General features: G+C 38.1%; 1 protein-coding gene across 1 annotated transcript in view; it reads right to left on the reverse strand.

Annotated features, from left to right (window-relative positions):
• The window catches only part of LOC149190153 (vacuolar protein sorting-associated protein 24 homolog 1-like), an 83,234-nt gene that overhangs the window by 11,673 nt on the left and 47,529 nt on the right, over positions 1-24,032 (reverse strand). The window contains exon 3 of the mRNA XM_089412048.1: positions 19,843-19,945. Within this exon, the coding sequence (XP_089268174.1) occupies positions 19,843-19,945 (103 nt within the window). The remainder of the gene's footprint in view (positions 1-19,842; positions 19,946-24,032) is intronic.

A 24,032-nucleotide genomic window follows, 5' to 3' on the forward strand; every position in this document is an offset into this window, starting at 1 on the left:
TGAATATTCCAAAAACTGAGAGGATGTGATGTTGATCAAGTTATCTATTACAAACAATATGCTTCACTAGATACAGGATGTTGCTCCCAATGCAATGTCTGCGGTGGATTTTGATGGGTCTGTATAGTACTTCACACAAAGGTAAGGCTCTTTACCTTGAGAATTTGTTTCTCTATGAAGGTAGATGAAGGAGATTCGTTTCAGACCATTTGCTGAAATTAAAGAACATTAGAGCCCAATTGCTATTGGAAGAGGGTTAATGACGAAGATATGTGTTGAAAGTCAGGGCAGCTATGGGACAAATTTCCCATGAGAAACCCTCCTGCCCCAAAGGAAAGCCCATCGTGCCCTAAAGAGGATTTATATTTGGTCAAAAGGAAAATTCATTTGTATAAAAGGGAAATATTATTGTTATTAATTTGATAACAATTTGGGAAAGAAATTATTTGGAAAATATATTTAAGAAGCAATTGAATTTGGGTTTTCATTGCACCTGAACATTGTATAAATTAAGGACTTCTCAAACGTTCGTTCAAACATCATTACCTATCATTTTGCTTTTTGAATATTATTGGTGAAGAAATGGCTCGCACTTCCTAAGGCATTTTTGGAAAACGAATATCAGAGGCTCACATTATTCTGGGGATTGCATAAATTTTGTGGTCGCTCACTTTGTGTTTTCGATGCCTCGTATTATATTCAACAGTGGATCACACCTACACTAGTGACTACCGTGGCTCACCCATCTGAGGCTCGCATTGTTTGATGTGATCGCATACGTTATCCTATAGCTCACATGAAAGTTCTGGCTCGATCCTCATCACAATGAATTGCTTTTCTATTACTATGGCTCGCATGACAATTCTGGCTCAATCCTCATCATAGTGAATCGCTCTTCTATTACTATCACTCGCATGACAGTTCTGGCTCGATCCTCATCACAGTGAATTGCTCTTCTATTACTATGGCTCGCATAACAGTTCTGGCTCGATCCTCATCACCGTGAATCACTCTTCTATTACTATGGCTTGCATGAAAGTTCTAGATTGATCCTCATTACATTGAATTGTTCTTCCATTACTATGGTTCGCATGATAGTTCTGTCTCGATCCTCATTATAGTGGATCACTCTTCTATTACTATGGCCCGTATACGTAAGTGACTCATATTCATTAAAGTGGCTCGTACAGTGGCTCACATTTGTTGTAGCTCACATTATACAACAGTGGGTCAGTTCTATATCTTTGTGGTTCGCTTTTGTCATGGCCCTTTGATACACAATCTCACGGCTCGCATTAATTCACAGTTGCTCTGGCTTACTTATATTGTGGCTCGAATTAATTACAGTGGCTTGCAATGTTATGATACTCACATTATTGGTGGTTGGTATTATAGTTTTGTGGCAAATATTATTATCTCTAAGTTTGCATTGATATTTTTATGTGACTCGTAATATGTCTTTGTAATTCGCATTGATGATGAGGACTGTTCCTACAACTTCAGAACAATAGTACTTGTGATCCTTAAGAATGATGACTTGACCGTACAGCGAAATGAATCATTGTGATCCCTGTTTATAACCCTTGTTCAATGACTTTTGTTACCATGACATCTGTGCCTATGACAATGGAGGATGATGGCAGTGACCTATATGACATCCTGATGACAGTATGTCTACAGTACTCTTGACAAGAGTGATAGCCTTGATGACCTTAAATGTATATGACAATGAACTTTAATGTGGCAGTAACTTTGGTATAGCAGTGAATGGATGGCAATGATCTAGACAGTAACCTGGTCTGGCTGTGACAGCGACACTGTGGATGATTGACAGTGACAGTGACCTCTTATATGGCAATGTCAATGATACGTGTGACAGTAATCTCTCTTATAATACATATGAAACAGTGACCTTACTCCATGATGCCAGTGACTTTTCTATTATGATATATGATGACAGTGAAATATATGATGACAGTGACATGGATATGATGACAGTGATATGGATATGAGACAGTGATATGATAGCAGCTCTCTTGGACTTGTTTGATTATCAGAGAAAAGATCATTTAGTTCACAAACAAAGTTGTGAACTATTGTTACTTGGGAGCAGGAGCGAAAATGGGTGCGAGAGCGACATTTTTAGAAACTCCCGGTTTGGGAGTGAATCCTGGAGCGTTTTTTATATAATATATATATTTTTTATATTTTGATACATATATGTCAACAAAAACATGTAAAATGATGAATTAGATATAAAAAACCCAAAAAAACTGTATAACAACAATCATCTAGAAGTTATAATCTTTATCAACCACGTCCACAAGTTAGTAACATAGTAACATACAACATATTGAGTCTCATGATTCATCAATCTTAAAGTTTCAAGCTTTCAAAATCCAATATATAACATTTATTATCATTGATCACCAAAGTTGTACTTGTAAGCTAAGTGTAACCATTACAACAAATAATATCTAACATGAAATGAAATGGAATGAAACAACTTTCATGAAGCATCATATTCATAATTCATTACTAATGAGTTTTAATTGCCAACTTTAAACTTAAATTGTCATATATTGTTTAAAAAAAATATCATAATAAATATGAAAGAGTCAATAGTTATAAAAACTACTAGAAACTAGAAAAGACAAGTAAATCTATTATCTATTGCTTATGCTTGGGCCTCTTGCCACCACGAGAAATGTCTAATTTTTAGTCTTGTTGGAAAATAAGGATCTTTGTCATTAATATCACCCTCTAAGCATTAAGATCCAGAGGTATCTTTGTCATTACCTCTGTATATGTATAGGGATCTTTGTCATTAATATCACCCTCTAAGTATTAACGTAAGATAGAAAAAGCATAGCATGTCAAGTCAAGATTTTGTTTGAGTGATGCGTACATTTTTAGGAGGTTCATGATAGAGGAGTTCAACAACCAATGTCACTAACATCAAGGTACATAGAGGGATTGCTGCTTTTGATTAAATACGAGTTCTATACCCTAATACATGACAAAATTCAATGGAAACATTGCAATCCCCCAATCCTGAAATCCTGAAAAACTGGTAACTCTGCTGGATTTTGAATGAAATCTAAAGTTCTACTCTCCATATGAAATCCAATGAGGTCGGAACCACTCTCAAACATCCCGAGTCATTTCATGGTAATGTTAAAAATTTAAGTAAAAGGATACCATGAATCGCATATCAATACTAAGGCCATAGGCTTGATCATTAAGCTGCTCCACTCAAAACTTATTTGTTTCTTTGAAAAAAAATTGCATTTGGAACATTACTGCAAAAAAGGCTAAACGCTCACGAAAAAGTAGGGAGCGTTTTTTTTTAGGGAACGCGCTCGAGGTGCTCTGGAGCCGCTCCCGCTAGGAGCGTGAATTGGGAGTGGGAGGGAGGGGGGGGCGCTCCCCCGCAACCCTGTTGTGAACTGATTTGGGTTGGCTCTAGGAGGCCTAATGTGATTGTTGTATCTCATTCTTATTGTACTTTGTATCTCAGCTGAACATTTGATGAATATCTAATAGAAGAAGAATTTGGTTGGGTTTTCCCTCTTGTGGGGTTTTCCCCTGGTCTTTGACCTAAATCCTAGTGTCTCTATTGAGCATGCTTTTCTTTTTCTATTCTTTACTATTTCACTGCTTTGTTGATGTTATTTTTCTCTCTACATAATTGCTAATGATGATATGATGTTATGGGGTGAATGTAATGTGAAAATGTTGAAAAAGTTTATAAATGTAATTATCTACAGCAAAATACAATCTAGCCCTAAAAATTAACAATATGTTGGTTGTCGCTTTAACGAAATTGTCTGGTTCTTTGAACACATTGTTGAGATGTTAAATCTTAACTTCCAAAACTATTAAAAGATAAATTTTGATAGGTTCTCAAGTCAGTTGTTGCAGAACAAGTGCCAGAAGAAGCAGTTCAGAAGAGGTAGCAAAGCTTCTAAAAGCGCTTTTGCTGCCAAACAGAAAGGTAAAGGTAAACAATGATAGGATGGAGGATGCGTGGTGCAGGCAACACAACTACCAATGGTAAGACTATTTTCAAAAATTTAAGGTGTTATTACCATGGTAAGTTGGGACATTTAAAAAAGATTACAGAAAGAAGTTGTGGAATTTAGAACACAATATAGGTCAGCATAGCAAAATGCGTGCTAACATAGCAGGGCATAAGAAGAAGAATTGTATGCATTTGTTGTTCCTTATCAAGGAAGAGGTAAGTCTGTTTGTTTTTTTAATTATTTTGGAGCTTCTAAAAGTATGATGAACAAGAGGAGTTGGATTGTTACCTTTGCTGAAGACAAATCAAACACACAATCTATGAAGATTTGATGATGGAAAAGGGCATTTAATTGAAGGTTGTGGGAATGTTCAGATCAAATTGTTCGCTGGAAAGACATTTATCTTTCAGAATGTCCTTTACATACTAGGTTTGAATAAAAATATCCTACAAACGATGAAATAATGAGGTAGGATCCACATTTGGATGTGTTATTTAGAGCTCATAAATGTTTTCTGAAAGATAAAAGGAATGGTAAGATGATTACATCTGGGTTTATAGTACATGGATTTTACGGATTTGTGGAGGACAATGTGGTAGAATCACATGCTTTAGTGATCAATATCAATACCAGCTATATTTGTTATGGCATCAGAGTTATGAACATTAATTTTTAGTGATCTTTCTCTATTGAATATGTTCAAGATATCTTTTTTTTCATGGATTGCCAACAATCCAAGAAAAGAAAGATATGTGTACAACTTGTTTGGCTGAAAAACTACACAAAGTTTCCTTTGCAAAAGGAAGGAATGTGTAATTTACAAGGTTCATATATGCAGCGGAATATTCAGAATATCTAGAATATGTAAATATCCATAGTAGATTAAATATTAATATATATGTAAATGTTGAATGTACAAAAGATATGAGATGATAGATTATGAATGAGGTTCCGCTTATATACCTAGGTAGGTACCCTTTCATGAACAGTCATGTCCTTTGGGGCATGCCTCTTCAGTATGCTAATTATTATTAACTATTAATTATTTATATTCATAACATTGTCTTCCCCTTTAGAAAAGTTTTGTCCTCAAGGCTTCTTGATGGCAATGCTTGATATATTTTTTTGTCTCGTAATGTCTTCTCGTCTTTCTCAATTCTCAGAAATGACATCTTCAACGATACAAGACGATATGAAACTTCTAAGAGTGGTATAGACTCGTCGTACTGTGAAATGATCTAACCATCCCAGATTAATTTTCCGTGGAATCTTGCGAAACCTGGAAACTTGGGATGAATTGTTATCATATGATTGGATTATGGCGACATTGACGTTCTTGGGAACATAAGTCACTTGTTTCTGTTTTGAGTGGTAAGGATATGCAGATTGGTTGAGATATCTAATTTACTTTAGGTACAAAAATTGATTGGTTAATTGTTGGATCTTCACTTGAAATTTTCGTCATTTGAACTGTAACATTTGAGTACGTCTTCACTTCAATTGGATTGGGATCTTTCTGAATTGTGATATTATCTAGATGAGTGTTTGTTCCCTTTTCTTCAACTTGAATTTGCACATCTAAAGATTTTGATGCTTCTTCTTGAATAAGTTATTCTAACTTGTCTTTTAGTGACTTCTTATCACTCTTAAGCTTTTTTATTTGTGTTGTAAGCAAATCAATGTTATTGCTTGAATTTTTTTGATGCCACTACCTGTGATAATTATTTTGTTCATATACATCACCCAAATCACCAAATCATCCCCTATACTTTTGACATATAGATTTGGATCAAAAAAGGTTGTTTTGAATCTAGATCATGTAACATGTTTGTTCATTTTGATATGCCATGCCCTTTGATGTTGCTTCAATTTGTAAAGAGCCTTCACCATTTAGCACACCAGATGCCCTTTCTTGCAAGTTGCAACTTAAAACCCTAGTCACTAATATATGTGTACTTCTCCAAATCTCCATCAAGGAAGGCGCTCCTTATGCCCATTTGTTGCAATTTCTAGCCAAATTGAGCAACCACGGCTAGATATCACGTAATTGTGAGAACCTTTACTATGGGGGTGAAAGTTTCCTCCTACCCTAGGTCTTCTTGCTCTGCAAATCTCTTTGCAACCAACCTTGCCCTTGTACTCATCTAATGGATCATCATCTTTGTATTTTATCTTGTAAACCTATTTGCAACAAATGTTTTTTTCATTCAATTTGGAGGAAACTCTACCAACGACTTAGCAATATTTTTATAAGTGCATCATATATAGCATTTGTGCCCTTCTCCTTTTCCCCACTACCTATTGCTTCATCCTAATTCTGGAGTTCACATGAATTTAAGATAGAAAACATTGAAACCAAATTAACATGCTCAAACTGCACATCTTTTTCTCTCTATGTTGAGGAAGCCCAATGGGTCCCACTTAGTCAAAGTGGTGTAGCACCATTTTAACCTATGCTTTGCCATTCTCTCCTCTAAACCATCCATGTTCTTGCTTCTTTTGGAGCAAATTCAACCTCATCATCTTCATTTGTTCCTTGCACACCAACTTCCTATGTCAAATCATTACTTTGCTCCTAGCACACCAAATCCCTCTGTCAAATCATTACTTTGCTCCTAGCACACCAACTCCCAGTGTTGGAAAATTGGCATACACTTGTTCCACTTGCAACTTGGCCATTTTTTCGACCTGAAGGCAGCAATAATCATTGGGTTTTAGATCTGAATAAGACTGAAATAAAGATGATTTTCCATCCACACGACCACCTTACTATAGTTACCTTTTTAGTTTGAACATCCAACAACTTGTAAGCCTCTCAGTGATCACTAACAACTTCTTGCGTTTTGGATTTAATTTACCCTCTTCTCATCTGATATTGCAAACCAAAATCTCTCAAATGACTTGTGATTTCTTTCCCAGTCAAGCCTCTTTAGGGGTAACATCTTGCACTGCATTCCTATTTAACAAGTAAAAAATAATATTTATTGCTTCAACTTAATATTTAGAACAAGAAGAAAAATTTACGGTTAAAGAGAAATGAACTTATGAACAATGATCCACTGGGACATCTCCCCCAAGATTGGGAGCACACCTCCAACGTTTTCCACACTCTGGGGAGTGGGAGACTCCTAGGGAATTTAATGTTACCATTGATTACCAAGGTCCTAGGCTCCTCAAAGATCTATCCTTTTTTTCCTATCTTCATCAGTTGTTAGACAATTTTTTTAGGGAGGGTGGGGGGCAAGTGTCCCCCTTTTGGGGGAGGGGAGATGCTCAAATGGCTCCCTTCTAGGGAAACGCATCCCCCACACTTGGAAAACATTTCCCTATGAGGAAACTCAAAGGGACACATGAGGAAACATTTCCCCAATGTGGGGGGGCACATTTCCCCACAAGGGAGACGTTTGAGCAACCCCCCGTGTGCTCTCAAATGACTTGTGATTTCTTTCCCAATCAAGCCTCTTTAAGGGTAATATCTTGCACTACATTCCTATTTAACAAGCAAACAATACTATTTACTGCTTCAACTTAATACAAGAAGGAAAATTTACGGTTAAAGAGAAATGAACTTATGAACAATGATCCACTGGGACATCTCACCCAAGATTGGGAGCACACCTCCCACGTTTTCCACACTCTGGGGAGTGGGAGACTCCTAGGGAATTTAATGTTACCATTGATTACCAAGGTCCTAGGCTCCTCAAAGATCTATCCTTTTTTTCCTATCTTCATCAATTGTTAGACAATTTTTTTAGGGAGGGTGAGGGGCAAGTGTCCCCCTTTTGGGGGAGGGGAGATGCTCAAATGTCTCCCTTCTAGGAAAACGCATCTCGCACACTTGGCAAACATTTCCCTATGAGGAAACTCAAAAGGGAGACATGAGGAAACGTTTCCCCAATGTGGGGGCACACATTTCCCTATGAGGAAACTCAAAAGGGAGACATGAGGAAACGTTTCCCCAATGTGGGGGGACACATTTCCCCACAAGAGAGATGTTTGAGCGACCCGCCCCCCCAAAAAAAACTTGTCTAACACAGTGTTTTAAAAACCGGTCAGTTTGAACTGATAACTGGTCAAACCGACCGGTTAGCTAGCCCACCAGGTCAAACCAACATAAAAACACAGTTTGACCCTTCATTTCGCCCGAAAGAGGGAAAAACCAGTGCTAACCGGCCGGTTTAGGATGACACCAGTCGGTTTGTGGTCAAACCGTCCGGTTAGCTGCCAAGGCCACGAAGGACCCACGCAGTGCAGTTTTCCAAGTTTGTAGGGTGTTTTGGAGGGAAAATCAGGGTTCTTTCCGTCCAAAAACACCCTCTCCAAGCCTTTAAAAAGAGCTCAACCCCCTCATTTTCCTTACACATCTCATTTGGAGTTTTTGTGAGTTTGATTGGGAGCTTGGAGAGTGTTAAGTTTTTGCTAGAATAGCGGAACAACAGAGAGTTTGAGCTAAGTAGTAGTCATCATGCCTCCGAAAGCCAAGGATACTGCATGGGCTCATTGTGATATGATTGATGGCAAAATGATCTGCAAATATTGCCAAAAATCTATTGGAGGGGATATTAACACTTGGCTAGGATAGGAGGCCATGTAAAGCCATGTGAAGCACCAAATGACTCAATAGGGCATATTAGGGCCGAATACATTTAGAAGTTTGAGACTCAAGTCATTGAACCAATAGAGCAGTTTGTGACTCAAGAAGTTGCAAAGTTTGGGAGTCGAGACTCAACCAACTGAGTTTGATCATGATGACTCATGAAAATTTTCAAGTGATAATGTTGATCACTATTATCATATATGTAGACTTGTAGTAGGCCAATGGCCCCATAATTTGTAGGCTTTGTTTTTGCACTCTAGAGGCCATTTAGAGCGCCATTTCTTATGTATTTTGTCGATGATATGTATTGCACTCGTTGCCATTTTGATATATTCACCTTTACATTGTATATAAATGAGCAATATTTGCATATTTTGTCTCTATTGGCTTCGAATCATGGTTTTAGATCTCAAAATTAGTTTTTTCATTAAAAATTAATTATTTAATGTATTTATTTAAAACTGGTTCTTTTGGACCTATCCAATCTCGGTTTGACCGATTCCGTTTCAAAACCTGGTTCATTAGGTGGACCGATCCGGTCACTGGTTCCCGTTTTTAAAATATTGGTCTAACAACTTATGAAGATGGGATAAAAAGGGGATTTGAGAAGTCTAGGACCTTGATAATCAATGGTAACATTAAATTCTTAAAAAGTAAAAGGATAGAATATCATTTTACTTTTTTTAACATCACCATTTATTGTTTTAAGATGTTTGAGAGTAGTTCCAACCTCATCAAACTTCATATCCAAAAAGTAGAATTTCATATACCATTCAAAATTCAACAGACTTAACAATTTTCAAGATTTCAGGTTTGGTAGGTTTATAGCATTTTCATTGAATTGTAAAAACGATGAATTTTCATAGGATGAATTGTTATTGTTGGGATTTTATCATTATTACTTTTATATTTTATAATTTTAGAGACGGGGACCCCTATACCAGAGACCTCAACGTCCCCCCGTCCCCCTTGGATTTTCCTAAAATTTGGGGTGTAATCCCACACGTCCCCCTTGCACATCTCTCCTCTCCCACACTCCCTCATCCCAGAAACTTGGTGGAACATAGCTTATGAGCTTTGTATCTCATTTTAATATGGAATAACATATGATCGTCTCTCTCTCTCTCTCTCTCATAGATTGTATGTGTGCATAAATTATAGTCTACCATTGTGTTGTTGCTCTCCTCCCAACAAAATTGTTGTCTTCCTTCCAACAAAACTTGTAATGTCCCCAACAAATTAATTACCTAAGAGACGAATTAGCCTATTGATCCCTGTAGGCTATAGTTTTGAATAAAGGGGGAAACCCCAAAAATTCCTACTGTTGGGCAAGTTTTGGGGCAGCTGAGCAAAGAAACCCAAAATTGGGGCTTGGAGTAAAGATTACTCAGTCATTTTAAAAATAGCCCCTCTAGGAAATCTATAAATATGAGAGGCATGAAATCATTTTGAAACATCATTGTGGATCTAGTTTATGATAGATTTTTCGGCGAAAATCACATGAGAAACCATTTGTCGACGCGTTTCGAACCAACCAGTGTGGTTCATCGTCAGGAAATGTTGGTTCGAAACGCGTCGACAAATGGTTTCTCATGTGATTTTCGCCGAAAAATCTATCATAAACTTGTTATGGATCACAGAAGCCTCAACTCTTCAATTGAATCATTGTGGATCATCTAATTTGTTTCTTGAGCATTAGCTCTGAGGATTTTAAGACCCATTTCTCCTTGTCAATTTCGGTGGTGAAAGATTTCACCCTAGTTGACACATTTTCTATTTTTAGGTTCTCGCACAAAGAAACTCTCTAGAAGGGCAGCAGGCTCTCTGATAATCAATCTCTGTGGGCACAAGTTCTGTGGTGACAATCTTTGTTTGGGCAACGAATTCTATGATGCCTTGATCCTTGTTTGGCATCGAAATTCTATGGAGTTGACTTATGTTTTTGGCACAGAAAATGCTCGTCTTAGGCAGCGAGTTCTTTGAGGATTCATCTCTGGTTTTTGGGAGCGAAATTCTGTGATGATTGATTTCTGTTGACAGCGAGGATCTGTGATGGTATATCTTTGTTTGGGGGCAACGAATCTGTGATGTTTGATCTTTAGCTTGGCAGAAGGATCCTGTGACGATTGATCTATGTTTGACAACAAGACTATGTTTGGTACAAGGGACTCTACCTAAGGCAGCAAATGATCTTTGTCTGGCATAAATACTCCATCTAAGATAGTGAGTTTGTGGAATTGATCATCGTGTGGATACGGGGGTATCTCTTGGAGGACAGCAAAAAATCTTTGACTGCATGGCACAGGAGGTTACTATTGAAGAAAGAACAACATCGCACAATTCTAGAATAAACCACTGTAAAACAGCGAAATCCGAGCTTCTGAGATTAGCGGCTCTTAGTGACAACTCGATTACAAGATTTGTGAAGTCTGAAATTGGAGGACTCCTTGGCAAGGGCGTTCTGTAGCTGAGTTTGTGTTTCCGTGGGGCTAACCAAGAACTGACTTTCCAAAAGAATGGTCTGTTGAGGTTCCGTTTGGGTGATGCGAAAGGGCTAGGGCATATCTTAAAAGCCCATATGAATGAAATTTAACCCTCTTATAAACAAAACAAAACAAAAAACCTCATTGTGGATGTTGAGATTCCCGCTAAGGATAAAGGGGTACCCCGACACCTGGGCTTGGAGCGATAGAACTCTTGTCCAGAGACTACTGGGAAAATGTGTGAGTTCTAAACTAGAAATAAACCCTAACCCTGTCGTGAGCTGACAAAACAGAATATTAGAAGCAAGTGAGGACACTAAGTTCATATCATAAACTGTTTTTTTTCTGTTGTACACTAAAATTCTCTGTTTAAGTCTAGACTTGGGACTTTAATTAGTAATTCGGTGTCGAACTGGATTAAATAATTTGATGACAATTTCAATTAGTCTATAATTGATTGGCGGGACTGTGGTATATTGTTTAATTGTTACAATGATATATATATATATATAGAGAGAGAGAGAGTGTGTGTTATTTTGTTGTAATTGTTTGGTTCGGACAGTATTGTTCATTAAATCTTATAAATTGTGGATTGTGTATGTTTGATATTAAAGTTGTTACCTTGCGAAGTGTTAAGAGAAAATTTTTGTATAACACTTGACTGTTTGGGAATTTAGAAAACCTGGGAAAAATTACCCTAGCTCACTATATTGGTATCAGAGCAGAGATCTCACCAGCCTGGATGGTATTTAAAACTGGAACCACCATAAGTGGATTTTTGGCATAGGTATGCAGAATCTTGGAGAAAGTTGGACAAGCAACACGCAGAGATTTTGAGGAAGATGGAAGAGCAGCAAGCAAAAAATATCAATAGGATTCAAGAATGGAAGATAACACTAGAAGAATATAACAAAACACCCTAGAATATATGAAAGAAAAGTTGGGATGATTTCTAGAATAGTGGCAAGAAAAACAAATCAAACAATGTTGATCATAGGCCCGAGCATGAAGGACGGGGTTGTAAGAAAAGTTGAAGCAAAGACAAAAGCATGGACATGGTTGTATCCCCCCTAAAGAGGAAGTAAGCAATCAATCAAGATTATTCGAAAGAAATGAAGATAGTGACTGTGATGGATTGTCCAATCGTCAATTGGAAGATGGAATACCAACTTCAATTGCCACGGCTAGTGTACACCTTGATTATGAATATGACCTGAATTTGGGGAAAATTCTTGATTATGAAAATGGTACAAATATGGCAATAGACACAAATGGACAAACTGTCGGGATTGATTTTAACAATATTTTTTTTCTTTGTCAAGTTGTCTGTGTTCCTCCAGGCTTGACCTGTGGCTTGAGAAACCACGACCCAGGGGCATCTAAGCCGTCAAAGTCACTCAGGGATCGCACCCAGCCTGGGCCACACCAACCCTAAGCTGACTGGATTTTAGCATGTCTCCTCCCCCTAGCATGGGCACAACAACCTCCGTGAGGTTTGATCCTGGGTCGCCTTGCTAATGAGGCCCGTCCTCAACCAATTGTGCTAGTGAGACTCGACTGATTTCAACAATATTAACAACAGCCACAAGGAGAGTTCAGGTATAGATAACAATGATCCTCCTGGTCATGAAGATCTTGCTGAATTGGGAATGGACAGAGCACATCGTGATTATGAACGTGATCCAAGTATGGAACCATACGATATTTTATCAGATGAAGAAATAGATAAGTTGGAATATCATAAGGCAATCAGAGGTCCTAGTTTTCAGTTTTACAACCAACGAATGGCTTTCTCATACGAATAATCCAATATAAGATGCGGGAAGGAGTGGATTACCAGCGTTGATACCAGACACCTCTATCTGGAAAGTGAAGATTCTTTACAAAAGGACTATTCTAAACCTGAATAAGCCTTGAAGATGAAGCAAGAAATATGTTTTTCACCTCAATGGAAGCAGAAATTAAAGAAACCAGCAATAGTTGTCTATGAAAAATGCAGGTCCTGTATTTCAAAGAGTTAGTCAGAAAGCTGGGATAGAGATACAGCGTGTTTTGCCTCTCATTGTTGTGCCAAAATCTGAACATGGGAAACTTTATTCCAGAATTTCTTACATAATTTTGCAGACAAGTCCAACAATAAGTGGGACTCGTCACTATGACATACACTTCTGGATTGGCTATGACACCAGCTAGGAAGTAGAATGGCACTGGAGCAGTCTCAATAAAGTCTATTAAGCTGGATACAGCACTGGGAGGATGTACAGCGCAATATAGGGAATTGCACAGGCAGGAGACAGTTAAATTTTTGTCATATTTCCAGCCATGCTTTATACCTTTGGAAGGATCTATGGCTTCTGGAGATACAAAGACAGACACCCCAAAGCTTCATCCAAGTCTAAACTTATGTAAAGGTAGGTGGGTTGTACTTATGAAGCATGTCCCTTTTTCTTGTTCTTTGCTGAACCATGGTGATGTTTTTATACTTGATAGTTGATACTGAGCCAAAGATTTTCCAGTTCAATGAGGCAACATCTAATATTCAAGAAAGGGCAAAAGCCTTGGATGTGGTCCAGTACATCAAATATAAGTGTCATGAAGGAAAATGTGAAGTTACAATGATTAAGGATGAAAAGCTCGGATCAGAAGTTGACTTGAGGGAGTTTTGGGCCTTCTTCGGTGGTTTTGTTCCAATTGGTAAGTGTAAGAATGAAGATGATCTACAGTTGAAGCCAATTTTTGGAATATTTTACATTGTTATTGATGGAAAACTTAAGAGCATTGAAGGTTCCTTATCTACGGGAATGATGGAGTTAAATAAATGCTATTTACTTGACTGTGGATCAAAGAGGTATATTTGGGTTGGTCTAGTAACTCAATTGAAAGATAGCAAAACAGCAAGTTTAGCTGCAGAGGAATTCATCTCGAGCCAGAAAAGACCCAAGTATACAAGAGTCATTCGACGGTTTGAGAACCTGTCCTTTAAGATTAATTCTGAATCCTGGCCACATGATCCTGGAAGTGCTAACTAAAAGGAAGGGAAAGGAAAGGTTGCTTGCTTATTTAAGAAGCAAGAAGTCGATATGAAAGGCATCTTGAAGGTAACTCCAGGGAAAGATGAAGATCCACCTTTGCTAGAAGAAAGCTGGTAAACAACCATACTAAGGTTCCTGTTTCAAAAAGGGAAGTTGGAAAATTCTATAGTCGAGACTGCTATATCATTTTATATACATGCCATACAGGGGGAGACCAACAAGAGGATCATTTCCTATGCTTAGGGCTAGGGCAGAAGAATACACAGGATAATAAAACAACAGAAGCTCAACTGATGAACTCAATAGTTGTTTCCTAGAAAAACAGACCCGTACAGGGACGTCTTGTTCAAGGTAAAGAGCTAGCAAAGTTTATTGCTCTAAATGGTAAGATGAATATCGGCAAGATAAAGGACAATATAGAGAACAAACCAATGCTGAATAAGACAAATATGGGAGGATCTTTTGCACTCTTCAAACTCTGTGGTACAGATCGTAACAACTATAAAACGATTCAAGTTGACCCGGTTGCTTTCTTTAATTTATATCATAGTGCATCTGAAGGAAGAGGTCAATTCGCTCCAAACATGGTCAAAGGTTTACAATGCGGTACAATATTAAACGTATATACACACATTGATTCCATTCCCACTATCTCCAAGGGGAATTATGTCAGTTCTATAGCAGATGGGGAAAAGCTACTACAGAGAACACTAAATGATTACAGAGATCAGCATTGTGATCCAACACTTAATGTCATAGAATGCCTTAATGCAGTGACACCTGTCCTGTTGGTATGTAAATACCAGGCTCTTGGATGGCAGTGTATGGCAGCAAAGAAGGAGATGCAGCGTTGTGCTGCATTGTCCCAGTGGTCAAATGAGAAAATTGTCCTTGATTGGCTTCTATTTACTGCAAGTACCTTTTATTTCCGAGCTGTACATGGTCACCAACAAGTACTTTGGATATGGGACAATGGAATTCCATATCTGGGAGGTATTCTAGAAGAGGAGCCAAGTTTTTTTGATGAAGTGCAACAACCTGTTTTGATGGAGTGCAAAATTGAAGATTCTTCGTCTTGCAGTAAATGCAATTTTTGAGAGCAACCCGGTGGATAAAAAGGGCTAGGGACAAAGTGGGCACCAGCAGGATTTGTCATTGCTTGAGGACAAGCAATGTCAGGAAGGGGGTACTGTAATGTCCCCAGCAAATTAATTACCTAAGAGATGAAGTAGCCTATCAATCCCTGTAGGCCATAGTCCTGAACAAAGGGGAAAACCCCAAAAATTTCCACTGTTGGGCAAGTTTTGGGGCAGTTGAGCTAAGAAACCCAAAATTGGGGCTTGGAGTGAAGATTACTCAATCATTTCAAACAGAAGAGCCCCTCTAGGAAATCTATAATTATGAGAGGGATGAAATCATTTTGAAGCATCAATGTGGATTATCTCATTTGTTTCTTGAGCATTAGCTCTGAGAGTTTTAAGACCCCTTTCTCCTTGTCAATTTTGGTGGTGAAAGATTCCACCCTAGTTGACACATTTTCTATTTTTCTTCTTAGGTTCTGGCACAGGGAAACTCTCTAGAAGGGCAGCAGGCTCTGTGATAATCAATCTCTGTGGGCACATGTTCTGTTGTGACAATCTTTGTTTGTGCAGCGAATTCTATGATGCCTTGATCCTTGTTTGGCATCGAAATTCTGTGGAGTTGACTTCTGTTTTTGGCAAAGAAAATGCTCATCTGAGGGCACAGAGTTCTTTGAGGATTGATCTCTGTTTTTTGGGAGCGAAATTCTGTGATGATAATTTCTGTTGGCAGCGAGGTTCTGTGATGGTAAATCTCTGTTTGGGTGCAGCAAGTCTGTGATGTTTGATCTTTAGTTTGGCAGCAGGATCCTGTGATGATCGATCTTTTTTGACAGCAAGACTCTGTTTGGTAGAAGGGACTCTACCTAAGGCAGCAAATGATCTCTGTCCGGCATAAAGACTCCATCTAAGACAGCGATCTTGTGGAATTGATCATCGTGTGGATACGGGAGTATCTCTTGGAGGAAATGGAAAATCTCTGACTGCGTGGTACAGGAGGTTACTATTGAAGAAAGAACAACATCGCACAATTCTGGAATAAACCACTGTAAAGCAGCCAAACCTGAGCTTCTGAGATTAGCGGCTCTCAGTGACAACTCGATTACAATATTTGTTTAGTCTGAAATTGGGGGACTCCTGTGCAAGTGCATTCTGTAGCTGACGTTGTGTTTTCCATGGGGCTAACCAAAAGAATGGTCTATTGAGGTTCCGTCTGGGTGATGCGAAAGGGCTGGGGCATATCTTAAAAGCCCATACGAACGAAATTTAAGAAAAAAAAACCCTCACTGTGGATGCTGAGATTCCCGCTAAGAACAAAGGGGGACCCCGATGCACAGACCTCTTGTCCGGAGCCTAGGAAAACACGTGAGTTCTAAACTACAAATAAACCCTAACCATGCCGTGAGCTGACAGAACAGAATATTAGAAGCAAGCAAGAACACTGAGTTCATACCGCAGACTGTTTTTTTATCTGTTGTAGACGCTAAAATTCTCTGTTGAACTCCAGACTTGGGACTTTAATTAGTAATTCTGTCACAGACTGGATTAAATTATTTGACAGCAATTGCAATTAGTCTATAATTGCTTGGCAGGACAGTGGTATACTGTTTAATGTTATATATATATAGATATATATATATATATATTGAGTTATCTGGTTGTAACTGTTTGGTTTGGATGGTATCGTTCATTAAATTTTATAAAGTGTGGACTGTGGATGTTTGATATTAAAGCTGTTACCTCGTGAAGTGTTACGAGAAAATTGCTGTATAAAACCTGACTGTGTGGGAAAACCTAGGACAAATTACCCTAGCTCACTACAAAACCTCACTTCATTCAGAGAGGCAAACAAATGTTAATTCTTCCTTAAAAGATGTGTGGTTTTCTTTAAGATTAACTCCTTATTGTTAAAATATAATTAGATGATACCCCCATCCATTATCCCAATTGTTTGTAAAATATGAAAGAAAAACTTTACCTATTAAATTCTGTCGCATGCCCATTTACATTTAATCATCATTCCGACTTGTGAAAATTACAAATCCTTACTTTTCTTTTTAATAAACTTATTTCCCATGGAGGAGGCTTTCTTAATGATGTTCTCCATATTTGCCTAATCTTACAGTCTTCCAACTTCTCCTATTCAAGCATGGTTCAGCCTATCGAATTGTTCTTTCATAAACTTACATGTATTAACACCCATCCTTTCAATGGTGAGATTTTGTTTGATTTTAGAAGACACACAAAATACTAAAATAGAGAGGGAGAGACAGAGATGGGACATGTCTTTTAGGCCTTTAGCTCGTGGTGGTTGTTTAATGCAGCCCATTGCTTTTGTATAGCTTTCCTTGTACATATTTGTATGCTAATAATCAAAGGAAGTATTTTATTTAAAAAAGAAAAGGAGTTTCCATGTCTGAATACATCTAATATAGCACAGATCACTGCATAAATTTCTAACTTTGGTGGATAGAAATAAGGTGATAGTATTGAAGGCACAATTCCCACATAAAGAACCAAATCTCTTCTCAAAGCCTTCAGAGGCAGTTGGACCTTGGATGTTGTCTGTAGCTTTTTGCAAACATAGATTAATGGCAGTGAACCTGAAAAAGACGAAGGTTATGATCCTTGATCTTAAACATAGACTTATCACATTGAACCTTAACAAGACTAAGGTTACAATCTTCAATACCAAAAATAGATTATGACAGTGAACCCTAACAAGACTAAGGTTATGATCTTCAATACCAAACATAGACTTATCATTGTAAACATTAACAAGACTAAGGTTATGATCTTCAGTACTTCTAAGAACAATTATACTTCCATTTCATATCTACAGGGGATGAAGTAGGGGATGAACTAGAGAATCGAGATCGCTACAGCATATACCTGTGTGGGGTTCCAATTCACTGGCAAGGAAGAGGCCTCAAAAAGATACAAGCCTTGACCTAAGTGATAGAAACTCAAGGGACAGAAAACTTAAAAGTAAAGGGGCCAAGTCTTGCTCAAGACAAGCATTCCGTGAAAATGGTAAACATAGACTTATCATTGTAAACATTAACAAGACTAAGGTTATGATCTTCAGTACTTCTAAGAACAATTATACTTCCATTTCATATCTACAGGGAATGAAGTAGGGGATGAAGTAGAGAATCGAGATCGCTACAGCATATACCTGGGTGGGGTTCCAATTCACTGGCAAGGAAGAGGCCTCAAAAAGATACAAGCCTTGACCTAAGTGATAGAAACTCAAGGCACAGAAAACTTAAAAGTAAAGGGGCCAAGTCTTGCTTAAGACAAGCATTCCGTGAAAATGGTATATGGATTCCTTGAACCCCTACTAAATGCCAATGAAGATGAACATAGTGATCATAAATTCACAATAGAACAAATATATGCAAAAACAATACATTCTTTCATAAAGGCTTACAGGTACCTACATTAACAATGGGCAAGAGAAATTTTGATGCAGTAGTAGACACAAGCAGAGATGAGCATCATCTCTAATCTCTGTCGGGAAGAGGTATTCAGAAAACCACCTCTAAAACCAAGAAAGATGATAAGATCCCTATAAGGGTGGCCAATCACATTATTTGCAAGACCATAGGTAAATTGATAGCAGTAAGAACAGAGTGCTATGAGATCACTCCTCATAAAACATTTGAAGTCCTTAGATTACCTAGAAAAGCTTATTGGGCATTGCTTGGAAGATCTTGAATATATGCAACGAGAAGAACCAGATGTTTCGATAAGGAAGAATTCATTTTCAAAAACAGCCAAAGAAATGTAAAATCCCACTAGATAAAAGTAATGTGGTAGTGGAAAGTGAAACGGATACCACAAATATAGACAGGCCATCAGGACCAAAACCCAAATGGAACACACTTGTATATGATGTGGAACCCAGGCCATCAGGAATTTTTGTTTTCTGAACAGGGTTTTCATAATTTTCATCTTTAGCTGGATTTTTTTACACTTTGCTGGAGGGTGGGCTGACCACGGTGAAGAAATTTCTAATTGGAAAATGTAAACTGCTGTTAAATTACGCTGTTCTGAAGGTGAACATCTGTTTGATAATATATCAGTTTGTGGAGTGACTGATAATTTGTAACGTTGATAAGCCACTCATTTTGTACTGGCATCTTTATATTAACAGAATCCAAACTATTGAGTTAGTATTTTCTAATCTCCATGGCATTTGTTTTGCATAGATTTTTTTTACATATATTTAGTATACTGTATATGTCATTACCCCTATCAAGTTGTATACTCTCCGGATCTTCTAAAATTGACATATTATATATATATATATATATAATCTAATTTTAGGTCATGACCTAGCCAGACATCAAATCTGAGATTTACGAGACCCCCTTGTTTCTGGGACGACCCATAGATGTATCCTGATAGCGTTAACTTAGTATACAACTATTTTAAAAAGGAAAATAAAAACAGCAACTGCAAATTAGTTAATATCATATTTAGCTTGCAACTGCTTGCTATATAGTAAAAAATGGCTATTGTCAGATAAAGGTAGTGAGAAACAACTGCAAATTCAATAACAGAACAGAGATTAAACTGCATGCAAGATGATCTGACAACGAGTGGTAAAGAAAAAATTACCAACACTTTCTCCAAGGTGCATAGATATCGAATTCAGCTGTGCCCTGTTCTCATAAAGGCGCTGGACAGCTTGCCTCGATCTTACAATTTCTTTTGCCAAATTCTGCCCAAGAAAATTTTAACTCATCAAAGATAAAAGCAAAGCTTGTTTCGAGTACTAGCAACCTTGCTGATGTTCTTTGGTCACAAACATGATATCATTAAATTTAGAAATTGTAATAGAGAGAAATATAACAAGAATTGTTACTGGAGGTTCAACCCAAGATACATCAAAAATGATGGAAAGCAGTACATCAGCCAGCATTCAGTGCAAACACACCTCACAAGATCAATACCAAATCTATAGCATTGGATGCCATGTGATGTCAATAAAAATGAAGCCAGGCAAACGATTACTCATATAGACAATAAAATCATAATTGCAAAAATTAAAGCTATAATGTCACAGTAATAGAGAATCTAAAGATTTGAAACACAAGCATGCACCATAAAAAACTGGGGACACACCTACAAAGCTTTTGGCCCCTGCCCTATCAGACTACCCACTACCCAGACGATCTTTTTTCTCATCATCTTGAGTGCAGCCAAGTTTATTGGGTGCCTTGAGCAAAAAATCCCATCCATTGACCTCCATCTTCTAATCTAGGCGACCAGACACTTGAGTGGCCAAGAATACAGCTGGTAGTCATGTTGAGCTCGTTGTCTTGGTAAAACTCATGCCAATCCATCCCTGCCTCTGAAGGTGATTGGAGCTTCTGAGTGGGCTTCAATATACAGCCTATGATGTGGGCTATGAAGAGACTGGCTCTAATTCTCTCTGACTATTGTGGAATCCTATTACAGTATACCCCAATGAAAAATAACTTTGTGCAAGTCTGCTGGTTCAGTGGCCACCTTCTCAGCCTAGTTTTGGATCTCCACAGCATAATTGGACATGAAAATACAATACTGGACATATGAAAAAGCTTCTGAATTTAATAACCACCATGTATAAGAAAAGGTTAGAATGTAGCCTGGAAATTGAAGAAAAATCTGTATTCATCTGCTAAAATGACATTTGAACTATTAGTGGGGAAAACTTACTTAGAGGTTTGCAGCTCCACCATCAAGCACTATTTGGACCAAAAGAGAACAGTAAATGTAAGGAAAATGTAAATTTATTAATGTCCAATTGATGACCACAAAAGTAGGTCAATGGGACTGAAGAAGAGCACAGTTAGTATGACTACAATGTGGAAATGCAAGTGCATCTCTTAAAATATGCTAAAAATAACATATAGAGAGAAAGAAACTAGTGGTAGTCCTGCCACAACACATATATAAGAGACCATGGTATAATACAAAAAACTCAATAGTCTACAGCAATGTTATCATAACCAGCTGGTCTGACCGGTTTGGAGGCAAAACCAGTCTGAACCGGAAAAGACCAGTTCGGTACTGAATCGGCCGGTTTTGTCACCAAACCGGCTGGTACCAAATCGGCCAGTTTTGTCACCGAACTGGCCAGTACCAAATCAGCCGGTTTTGTCACCGAACCGGCCGGTACCAAATCGGCCGGTTTTGTCACCAAACCGGCTGGTCTAGACCAGTTCCGCCAGTCCGCAAGGCCCGCAGCCGCACGCCTGGGCATAAACAAAGAAAAAAAAAAACCATTTTTTTAATTTTTTTATTATTATTTTTTTCCTAGTTTCTAACGCTACTCAACCCGCCCCCTCCCCGCCAAAGCTATTTAAACACCCCCACCCCCTCTATTTCACTCACACTATTCATTCGAGTCTCTTGCAATTCTTGAGCTGAGTTCGGTGAGGAGAATTCGGAGAGTTTTTTGCAGGGTTGTTCTAAGGGAGATTTTTTGCAGATTTGAAGATGTTAATTTTAGATAACAATGGTATGTTCTTATGCCTAAGACAATTTACTTCAATGTTCCTTTAGCAGCCCAATGACAAATTCCAATTATATCCAATAGCAATCTCATTCAATGTTTTAAAAAACGGACTCGGGTTCGGAAACAGCAGAGGGTCGGCTCCAACTCCAACTCTGACTCGGTATCGACTCAACCGGTTTGATTCCAATGACTCGGTCGCTGTAAAAAATACATTAAATATTTAATTTTTTATGAAAAAACATAATTTTAAAGATTTTCATTTATGTTTCCAAACACAAAGCATTAGAATAAAGAGAGAAGACAACACATGATCAAATTAGGCTCATGAATATATCCATTATATCAAAATGGCACCCAGTGCACTATCCAATACATATATGATATAGAGATCAAAACAAAAACACATAACCAAGGAGGCTCTAAATGGCCTCTACAACAAAAGTAAACTGTAAAACATCACTAGTCACCAATACTACTGGTTAGTCCTAGAGAAGCCAACATCATCTGGCTCAGACTCTGAATCAGAGTCAGATAGGGAAACCCATGGCTCCTTCTCCTCCTCACCACCATCTCCAACTGCAATTGTAGAAGTAGTAGCACTAGCAGGCGCATCAATTGCACGCTGAGATAGACGAGATATGCGATTTTGTCGTGGCTTAGTAGACGAAGTGCCTGCAACTAGAGGACTTGGGGCTGGGCCTAGTACAAGTGGATTTGCATTCAACAAAACATTATGTTCAACTAATGCCTCCATATGTAAATCCAAACAAATACCAATATCCTCATCAGAATCAAACTCTGTTGGATGACTCTCCACTACCCAATCTGATGTTGGATCAATATCTTCCAACACAATGGGATCCGTATCAAGTCTTTTGTTCAACAATTGGTTGCGTCTTAGTCAGAGGTTGTATTGGACATAGACTAGATCATTTAACTATTTTTGTTCAAAACGGTTTCTCTTCTTCGTGTGAATCCTCTCAAAGACAGACCAATTGCACTCACACCTAGTAGCACTGCAAGTTTGACTCAAAATACGGATTGCAAACTTTTGCAATTGAGGACAATGGCTACCAGAAGCCTCCCACTATTGCGCTGCAAAAAAACATAGTAGTGTAATAAGTTAACTCAACAAATTATATCCAACTTTCAAATTATAAACAATTTAACAAAATAAGAATTAGAAAATTGAAATTTTTGTTTACCTGGCTCACCTGCTTCCCTTGCAATCCTTGCTAGGTTCTTGCCAAAGGTATTTGTGGCTCTATTGAAACAAGTGATCTATCGCTGTATCTCTAGCTAATCAGTCTCCTTGGGGATCATGCGGTCAATGCAGTCAATCAACACATCTCTAACCTCCCTAGTCAAAGTGTCTGCCTCCAGAGCTTTATAATGATACCTTGGGTTCAGAAAATACCCAGTTGCATGTATAGAGCGATGGAGTTGATAGTTCCATCTTTCATCAGTGATTTCCCAAATGGGCCCATACTTAGCCACTCTATCCTTGTATACTGCCTTTATTTTCTCCTTTGCTTGATCCATAGCCTCATAAATGAAGCCCATAGCCAATCTTTCCCCATCCACCAACCACAACACCTTAACCAGTGGCTCAGCAACCTTCACAATCTCTGCTGCCTTTTTCCAAAATATTTCTTCATTAACTTTCTTTTTCACATCTTTGCCATGTTGTTTGCGAGACCATTGGCATTCATTCCATTCATCACTGGAAAACACCCTTTACAAGTTTCTATGTTGGGAAAGCATAGATTGCAATGTCAAAAAATGAGTTGCAAATCTAGTGATAGCGGGCCTAATAATATCCTTGCCCCCTGTGTCTTTCCTCATCAGGCTCAAAATCCATGAGTGGTTGTAGATATATTTTGTTATGCTTTTGGCATGCTCTACAGTGTTCTTGACCCAATCTATTTTTCCAGTATCCTCAAGCATGAGGTCTATGCAATGTGCAGCACATGGGGTCGAAAAGATTGTTTTGTGTTTTTCCTCTAACATTTTACCAGCAAAAACATAGTTAGAGGCCTTATCTGTGATGATTTGAACAACATTACCCACCCCCACCTCTTCAACAACCTCATCCAAAAGTTGAAACAAGTGTGCATCTTTCACCCTATTAGATGCATCCACTGATTTTAGAAACATGGTTCCCCGTGGGCAAAAGATAAAAGCAAAAGATAAGAAAGTTTATGATGGTACGATTCCTTTGATCAGTCCATCCATCTGACATGGTGGTACATCCTGTTTTTGCCCATGAGCTTTTGAAATATTTCAAATATTCATCAATGGAGGA

Source organism: Pinus tabuliformis, chromosome 3_1, assembly GCF_031772625.1.
Source record: "Pinus tabuliformis cultivar Carrire ecotype Pingquan chromosome 3_1, CPIR1, whole genome shotgun sequence".
NCBI lineage: Eukaryota > Viridiplantae > Streptophyta > Pinopsida > Pinales > Pinaceae > Pinus > Pinus tabuliformis.